The sequence below is a fragment of the Lolium perenne genome, chromosome 5 (genome assembly GCF_019359855.2).
Source record: "Lolium perenne isolate Kyuss_39 chromosome 5, Kyuss_2.0, whole genome shotgun sequence".
NCBI classification, from domain to species: domain Eukaryota; kingdom Viridiplantae; phylum Streptophyta; class Magnoliopsida; order Poales; family Poaceae; genus Lolium; species Lolium perenne.
This window is the reverse complement of record NC_067248.2, coordinates 11,233,978-11,242,741: the sequence shown is the minus strand read 5'-3', so window position 1 is coordinate 11,242,741 and position 8,764 is coordinate 11,233,978. Positions and strand designations below refer to the sequence as shown.

Below are 8,764 nucleotides of genomic sequence, written 5' to 3'. Positions count from 1 at the left end.
CCGATGTTGTTGTCAAACACATAAAATACTAGAGGTCATGCAATGCTCTTTCAATTCCTAGCAGGACGTAGCGATCCTCCACCGCAGGAACATGAACCTAGGTACATCATGCCTACTCTCGCTCCCGAAATCTTCGGGCGTCGCCTTTCCCAAAACCAAAGTCCATAACCTTGGACATTGTCGAGGGTACAACCCCGTCAATCATCATTAACATCTACCTTAATGTCATGCTATTGATTCCCTTAATGTACTAGTAGTTCCTTTGTTCTTGGTGAGATATGGAGAAACCATAGTAATATTAATATATTAATTATATGATGGGCCATCTCCCTTATTTCATACAAAGACATGGACGGGGGCCCACTCTCCGAGCTCTATGGGCCCTTATGTCTAGTTTTATCTATTTCATGGCAGCGGTAGCAACAGTTGTTCGTGGAGAGGATGGGGGCTTCCTTCCTTGGTGCATCTCCAGTGGTGTTCAATGGAGTCACAGACTCGGAGACACTCGAGGTAATAGCGTGCAGGGAAGGGTTGGCAGTGGCGGCTGATCTTCTACTCCAGCACCTCCGTATTGCGAGTGATTGCATCAATGCAGTCCGAAGCATATCAGGGCCGGGGAAATGTGCTTACGGTCATATAAGAAAATACACAATTGGATTTTGCAAAATTGTAGACATGGAGTGGACTGGGATCTGAGACGGAGCCGTGTGGGAGTGTGGGGTCACCCTGTCAGTCCAGACCGTCTCCAACAATAAAGCCTACCAAGTAAGCGAATCCTCCCTCCGACTCGCCGCTCGCCTCGCTCGCAAACCCTAACCCTACCCCCATGGCCGGCGGAGATCCCTCGCCGTCGCCGCCCGCCTCGCCGTCCCCCGCCAAGCACCGCCGCCGCCGCTCGCGCGACGACGACGAGGCCAACCCCGACGCCTCCCCCAAGCGCCGCAGGCACAAGCACCACCACCACCGCCGCTCCCACCGCCACCGCCACGCCGACGACGACCCGCTCCCCCCCGCCGCCGCGGACGTCGAGGAGGGGGAGATACTGGACGACGTCGCCGCCGCCGCCGTCTCTACGGATCTCGCCGCCCCGCAAGCCGCCGCCCCGGTCTGTCCCCTTCCTTCCCCACCCTCTACGTCTTCTCGATTTTTACGAATTGCAACGCGTTAGCGCGCGCGCTCCAGTTGTTCAGGCGCCCGCTGCCCAGCCAGGGGCCAGTCTAAACTAGAATGAATCACTCGGGAACAACTGCTCGAAACGGAAATAGTATGTAGTTTTTTTCTTCTTCGATTTATTTATTTTCCCCCTCCATGCTGCTTGCTGCTACCCCTAGTCGCGAAATCTGCTTACCGTTGTTTCATGTGTATGTCAACTGCAGGACCTCTCTGGTGCTGATGCTGTAGGAGACTCGGCCGTTGAGGCAGCCGAGATGCATGCTCCGCGCCTGCCTAGCCGCTCGCCCTCCAGAGACGAACACAAGTCTGCTCCGGACACTGAAAGCGGAGGTATCTTTTCCAGCGACGCTGAACACGGTCAAATGCTGTCGAAATCTCCAGAACTGGCGAATGACAAGGGGAGGAAGCGCAAAGATGAGAATCACCGGACTTTATCTTCTAATAAAGATTCTCACACCAGAGTATCCCCTTCCAAGAGGCACCACGCCGGAGTCCATCACTCGAGGTCCGGAGAAGCTGATGCCAGGGCTAACAATGGTGTGCGGGCAAGTCCGAGGGACGAGTCCGACGATAGGAATGGGTTTGACAGGCATTCAACCAGGACACGTCGGGATGAGAGGGAGAGGAGCAGCAGCCGTGTTGTTCGTGATGGGCATGGTGACAGGCGTGATAGCCGGGAAAGGTACAGGGATGAAAGAAGGCACAGCGGCAGTGCTGTAGATAGAGACAGTGTTGATCGTAGGCACAGGGAAAGGAGCAGCAGTCACAGTAGACCTGAACGAAGGGAAAGTGCACGGCACACTCGTGAAGAGAGCAGGGAGAGGGAAAGGTGGAGTGGTAGTTCAAGGCATAGTAAGGACCATGAGCGAAGGGATGCAAGTAAGGACAGTTATAAGGAATATGACACGGCTGGTGCTTGGCATGAAAGGGATAAAGGGAGAGATGATAGAGACAGGGGGCGGCATAGGGATATGGAAAGTGAAACTCGGAGGGCTGGAGCTGGCGAACGGAAGGACAGAGTTATTAGCAATAGTGATAGGCACAGGGATTTGGCACGCTCGAGATATAGCACATCTGATGTTCATAAAGACAGGTCGAGGTCTGGGGATAAAGGTAGAGATGCAGACAGTAGAAGCCAGCGATCTAGAGATGAACAGTCTTTGAAGTAAGGCCTCTTTCACATGATCTGTTTATCCTTCTCTGCTTTGCTGTTTTTTTTTTTGAAATCTTTATATACTTATTATACTTCCGTCCTCATGGTATCAGGGAAGAAGATGAAGAAGACTACCAAGAGAAAATTGAGCAACAGTTAGCAATGCAGGAAGAAGATGACCCTGAAAAGATTAAGGAGGAAGCAAGGAGGAGGAAAGAAGCTATTATGGCAAAATACAGGCAGCAACAAATGCAGAAGCAGCAACTGGAATCATCATTACCTAAAAGCAATGATGAAGGTAACATGATTAGCTAAATTTGGGTTACTTATTCATGACCAGCATACATGTACTGTTTTATGTCTAATTTAACTTAACATTTTAGTGACAAATGAACTGTTGATTTCACAGAAGTAAGAGCAGTTGATAGAAATGAGGCTGTGGATGAGAAGGATGTTAATGATAGCAATTCTATGGACAATGAGGAAGCCGAAAACAAGCTAGATTCTTCAGACGCATTTGCTGGTGAGGTAGACTTCACTGTGGTCAAATCTCCTGCACATGGTACTGTTTCTTCCGGTGCGGAAGCATTACTTAATGAAGGGACAACGGGTGTTTCAGGCCTCGGTGAGGGTACTCCAAAGGTAATTTCGTTCTCTTATCCAGCTACATAGTTTATGCAGTATGTCAGACCGAGCAGAAAATTTATGCTGATCCTTCTAATTTTCAGAGTGAGAGATCAGCAGATATGTTTTGCGATGATATTTTTGGAGAATCACCTGCAGGATTTCGAAAACTGGTATGTTCCTTATCAGAATTCTTTTCAAATGTGAACACAAAGGTCAAAGAAATATACTTCACCATTCTGATTATAAGTCATAGGAGAAAGGTGAACGTAATCCACATTCTAGTGTTCCTGATTGTGTATTGTTTTTCCTTACAAGTTTTACACCAGGACATATGGTTGTCCCAGTGTCAAATTACATGGCCTTATTTTTTGAAGATAAAATATACCATCCCTATGTCAAATTAACATGGCCTTCTTTTTATTAATCTCAGACCATTTTGTTGTGCAGGACAAGGGAGATGGCTTGTGCATTGAGAAAAATGCTCTTCATGACAATTGGGATGATCCTGAGGGTTACTATAGTAAGTTCTTCCCTTTTAGTTGATTTCTTTTGTTAAAAGGCAGTCTTTCTTTGTTAAAAGGCAGCCATTGTCCCCCTGTACTGTCTATTCAATGCTTTCGAACACGAAGCCATCGCTTTCGATAATTAGCTTCTCATATATAAACATGAGCTGACCATGGCATCACATCGTTCGACATGAACTCACCATGGTTGGTCACAAGGCTAAACTCAAAACTGCCGCATTCTTTTCTGATTAGTTACAAACCTTCTTTAAATGTAGCCTATTTTATTAGTTTTGGACTTCTGTTTATGCTCTTTATATAATATTAAAGCCGCAGTAGGAACTTTTCTTACTGTTCCCTTTAAAATAACAATGCTTTTTGCCTTATATTTGCAATCTTTACAGCTCACCGGTTTGGGGAATTGTTGGATGGCCGTTATGAGATTACAGCTGCGCACGGGAAGGGGGTGTTCTCAACAGTTGTCCGTGCAAAAGATCTTAAAGCCGGGAAAGATGATCCTGAAGTAGTTGCTATTAAAATCATTCGCAAGAACGAGACAATGTGAGTTAAACCCATGAAAGTGTTTTGTGGTCGGTACATGTATTTGTTTCATCTTGGAGGATTTAATTCACTATTTTTTTTCCACAGGTACAAGGCTGGTAAACAAGAGGTTTCAATATTGGAAAAACTGGCAAGTGCGGACCGTGAGGACAGACGACACTGCGTGCGGTTTATTTCTAGTTTCATGTACCGGAACCATCTTTGCTTAGTTTTTGAATCTTTAAATATGAATCTCCGTGAGGTACTAAAGAAATTTGGTCGTAATATTGGGCTTAAGCTGACTGCTGTGAGGGCATATTCAAAGCAGCTCTTCATCGCCCTGAAGCACCTGAAAAACTGCAAAGTTCTGCACTGTGATATAAAGCCAGATAATATGCTGGTATGACATCTTGCTTTGCATGTCTTTTCACTGTAGTATTATCTTTTGTAGTCTTTTATCGAGTTTGGTTAAATATGTTTTACATCTTTAGTAACTAAGTGATGTAAAGCCTTCCAAATATTTGGGTTAGGTGATGGTCTTATCCTTGATTGTGGAGCATTTATTCAGTGCTGGCAAGTTGACGTCCTTTTAACTTGCACCTCTTTGATTGTATTTCAGGTGAATGATGCTAAGAATGTCCTAAAGCTATGTGATTTTGGCAATGCTATGCTTGCTGGAATGAACGAGGTCACACCTTATCTCGTGAGCCGTTTCTATCGGGCACCTGAGATCAGTGAGTTCTTTCTTCTTCCTTAGTTTGCTGTGTTTGTCTTGTACTGTTTCCACTCACAGGCCATCTTCATACATATATTTGATTATTTTTTTTTTATCTTACTTAATATTGTTCTTGCAGTTCTTGGGTTGCCTTATGATCACCCTTTGGACATCTGGTCAGTTGGCTGCTGTCTATATGAACTTTCTACTGGAAAGGTCCTATTTCCAGGTGCAACAAATAACGACATACTTCGGCTTCATATGGAACTGAAGGGCCCCTTCCCTAAGAAGATGCTCAAAAAGGTAAGAAAACTATTATGAACTTGACGAATCTTCTCTTGCTTGATTCTTTATTAGCTTCACCGCTGCAAGCCTACTCATGTTATCCTATATAAATATTTTTCTATAGTAATGTTCCCAATTTCACAGGGTGCCTTCACGATGCAACACTTTGACCAAGATCTTAATTTTAATGCTATTGAGGAGGATCCTGTGACCAAGAAGGTACTGATGCAACCATATTCACTTTGGTATATATTATAAACGTTTCAGATTCCTAATTCTTTCTGTTTTGTGTTTGCAGCCCATGAGGAAGTTGATTCTCAACATTAAACCAAAGGATTTTGGTTCTTTGGTTTCAAACTTTCCTGGAGAGGACCCAAGAATGCTCTCCAATTTCAAAGATCTTCTTGAAAAAATATTTATCTTAGATCCAGATAAGAGGATAACCGTATCGCAGGCACTTAGCCATCCATTTATCACTGGCAAGTGAAAATAAGATGTTGATTCCTCTTGACATTGTAAACTATAATTTGGGTTCTTGTCTAATGATCGGCATTTCTATCTTGTGTCCTGGTCTCCTGGGAGCTATGAGATCCGAGTACGTGGACAAAGCTTGGGATTGCGAAGAGATGATTGTCTTACAGGCCTTGCTGCATGCACTTATCAGTTGGATAGGTTCTGTTGCTTGTAAGACAACTGGCCGACTGGCATTTCATTTACTGTACACAATTTTTCCTGTGGATTTACAAGATATACATGAAATCGTGTTCACTTAACAATTGTGCTCACTTGTATGTTGGGAAATCAAGTTTTATGCGTTTCTAATAGCTAAATTGTGCAAATCTTTGGGAGTAGTTGCCATGTCTATCGACCAGGCACACACTTCTCTTTTGTTCTGCCAAGCACCGTGCTGATGTTTAAGGTTGTCTGTTGTATATGTTTGGCGGCATGGCCTCAGGCATTTACTTATCTGGAGTTGCAATGCACCGGATGTTCTCTCTGCTTCACAAGTTGTTTTATTTAATACTAAAACATGCCTTGTTTGTTATTAATTTACTTGTAAATTTTTATTTGGATTTTAAGATTCTAATTCTTTTTTTATGTTCAGGGTTTCTGCCAGGGCTGCTCCATGCAAATCTTATATTATATCCTAAAGGGCCACTATAACAAGGTACCCTGGTTGCTATCTGGGTAACTTATGTGTTTATAAATAAGCCATATAACGTAATTTGCTATCTGGGTAAAACTGTTTTTCTGCGGTTAATTTGGTTAGGTGGGTCATGTGTAGAGACACAGTGATATTGAAATTTTGTTAGTTAGTTTTGAATAGTCACATTTATATGTTGTTCATCTGGTCTCTCAATACAGATTTCTTTTCTATTTGGAAGTGCTATGGTACACCTTTTAGTGACAAGAAGTTAAAATCTTATTTGTCCCCAATTGCTATTTTCACCTTCTCCACTAGTAGTATGATATGTGGATGGTGGAATAATATATATGAAGTCTATAAGATACATTCAAATGTACAATGCCATATTTTTTTTACATTATCGAAATTATGAGTCTTCTGGGAATTTTAAGTATACTGCGAATGTCCAAACTATCATCCACTTTTGCTAGCTTCATTGAAATAGTTCTAGGAAAGCCTTTCTTGCTGTTTTACACCTCTCTCTTCATGTTGAATATCAATCAAAAAGTTTCCATTTCCCTTCTTGTTATGTTATGTTATGTTATTGAGGCCCTGGGATGGAGATTCCTGGTTGAACTAGCAACTTGGCATGGTAACCTCTTTTAACTTTGGATATGTCATTGTTTCAGTTAGCTGTTAAGAGTTGTCTCAGGCATTTTTCCATGTAGGTCTAGGTGTTATTTGATAAATGGAGGATTCATTAAGTATTTTAATGAACTGAATTCATGGTAAGCTGTGTTTCCCTTCTAATTACCACTTGTTTGTACTCATAACAAAATACTTACTAATATAAACTTTCAGAGCCTCCCTTTTAGTTCCCACTAAAAACTATGGATTTTTTCTCTCCCATGTGAGAAAACTTGACCTTGGATTCGAGTAAATACTTAGAAATTGCTGTCTTCCTTTTGGATTTTGTGCCTGACTTACAGAATCATAATTCATGTGTTTCCTCCCTCCGTCCACATTACATGACGCTCATGTTTTCAGAGGTTCAACTTTGACCATAAATTTGATTGATAAAAACATGGGTTGTGTGCTGGAAAAATTATACTGTTGAATACATATATTCAAATAAAGTTTCTAATGGTATACTTCATAACCTAATTTTTATGTATTATTGGTCAAATTGATAGTCAAAGTTGTAGCATGCAAAACTAGAATGCCATTTAAATGTGGATGGAAGGAAGATATGCTGCATACTACTGGTATTTCTTTGTTCATGCTTTAAATATCCACTTGCATTTGAAATATTCAACAATATATTAAGAACACCATTAAATTATTTCTTTCATGGTTAAGAAATTGTATTCATCCGATTACTATCCTGCTAGCATGTTGAACTTCTTGCTGGGAAATTCTTGGTAGAAGTTTGATGGATATGATTAGGTTTGACCTGTTTTCCTGCATTGCTGGATCTGCACTTACATCTAGTTGTTTCCCAATAATAGAATACTCCCTCTGGTTCAAAATAATTGCCCAAACATGGATGTATCTACACACGAAAACATGTCTAGATTCATCCATTTTTGGGCAATTATTTTGAATTGGAGGGAGTACTAAATTTGCATCATTATCCATTGTCCCTAGCCCCAGTTTCTGCAGTAACTAACACATTCTTTTATCTGGTTTTAGGATATAATTCTGAAAACAAATTATGATCTAAGCTGTTGATAGTTGGTCAATATTTCAGGCGTTTCAACTTTTGTAATGTTGTACTCCGTAGCATTAATTTCTGCTATCCTTTCCCTTCAAAGGACATTTGCATGCGACATACTGAAGCTTGGAATGTTGATACAGGTTTTTTTTATTGATAAACCAGACAAATCACATGCCATCGCATTCTAATATATCTAATTCATGTATCACTTGTTCTTAAAATGAAATATATTTCACTTGGGAAAATGTTTTCGCATAGAGTAAAGTTTTCTGGACGTAAAGCAGTTTTCCACCCTGTCCAGTTCCTAGCTCCCAGTATTTCAGAACATGAAGTTTTATACTCTTCCGTCTATAAAACAATGTCTCAACTTTGGATAAATTTAGATGTACCTAGATACTAAAATGGGTCTAGATACATCCAAATTTTGACAAAATTGAGACACCTTTTTATAGACAGGGTGTATCTTTCTTGCTCCTGCCAAAAGAGTTGTTAGGGATATGGCTTTACATATTTATAGCTGGTTGAAATCCTCTGGTCAGCTTGTTTACCCATGTCTAAGAACCAATGTCACAAAGCCTGTTTCTGGAGTGTGATCAGGGAACTAATGGCACCTGGCCTGTTTCCGGAGTATGATCAGGACGTGATATACACAACTTCCTATGAATGATAAGGTGGAATCTATATGGTTTATATATTCGTAGATTTGTTATGTGTTACACGAGCAACATGAGATCATCCTTGTATGCTGCACGATTATTATCCCTATGGTATTGAGAAGTGTAAGAAATCTAACAAATCTGTGGTTTACCTGTATTTCAAAAATGGAAGGCATTCTTAGGGGATGGTTGGTGATTTTTTTAGCTGCCTTCCGTGCTTGATTTGAGGTGCCTGTTTGGTATGAACTGATCGGTTCAGATTCTGTGTA

At 41.5% G+C, this 8,764-nt stretch overlaps 1 protein-coding gene across 2 annotated transcripts; it reads left to right on the top strand.

The window, feature by feature from the left end:
• The first annotated feature begins 777 nt into the window (after positions 1 to 777).
• On the top strand, positions 778 to 5,820 carry LOC127298980 (uncharacterized). Of its 2 annotated transcripts, none has more exons than XM_051328847.2 (12): positions 778 to 1,105; positions 1,377 to 2,338; positions 2,440 to 2,624; positions 2,736 to 2,968; positions 3,055 to 3,123; positions 3,401 to 3,473; positions 3,861 to 4,017; positions 4,105 to 4,396; positions 4,616 to 4,730; positions 4,851 to 5,014; positions 5,141 to 5,215; positions 5,295 to 5,820. In XM_051328847.2, exons 1-12 carry the CDS (start codon positions 827 to 829, stop codon positions 5,481 to 5,483), a joined length of 2,793 nt encoding a protein of 930 aa, XP_051184807.1. In that variant the 5' UTR covers positions 778 to 826; the 3' UTR covers positions 5,484 to 5,820. The 2 variants fall into 2 exon arrangements, with proteins under 2 accessions (XP_051184807.1, XP_051184808.1); XM_051328848.2 differs by lacking the exon at positions 778 to 1,105 and adding an exon at positions 1,123 to 1,264 and having other exon boundaries at positions 5,295 to 5,557.
• Positions 5,821 to 8,764: the final 2,944 nt, after the last annotated feature.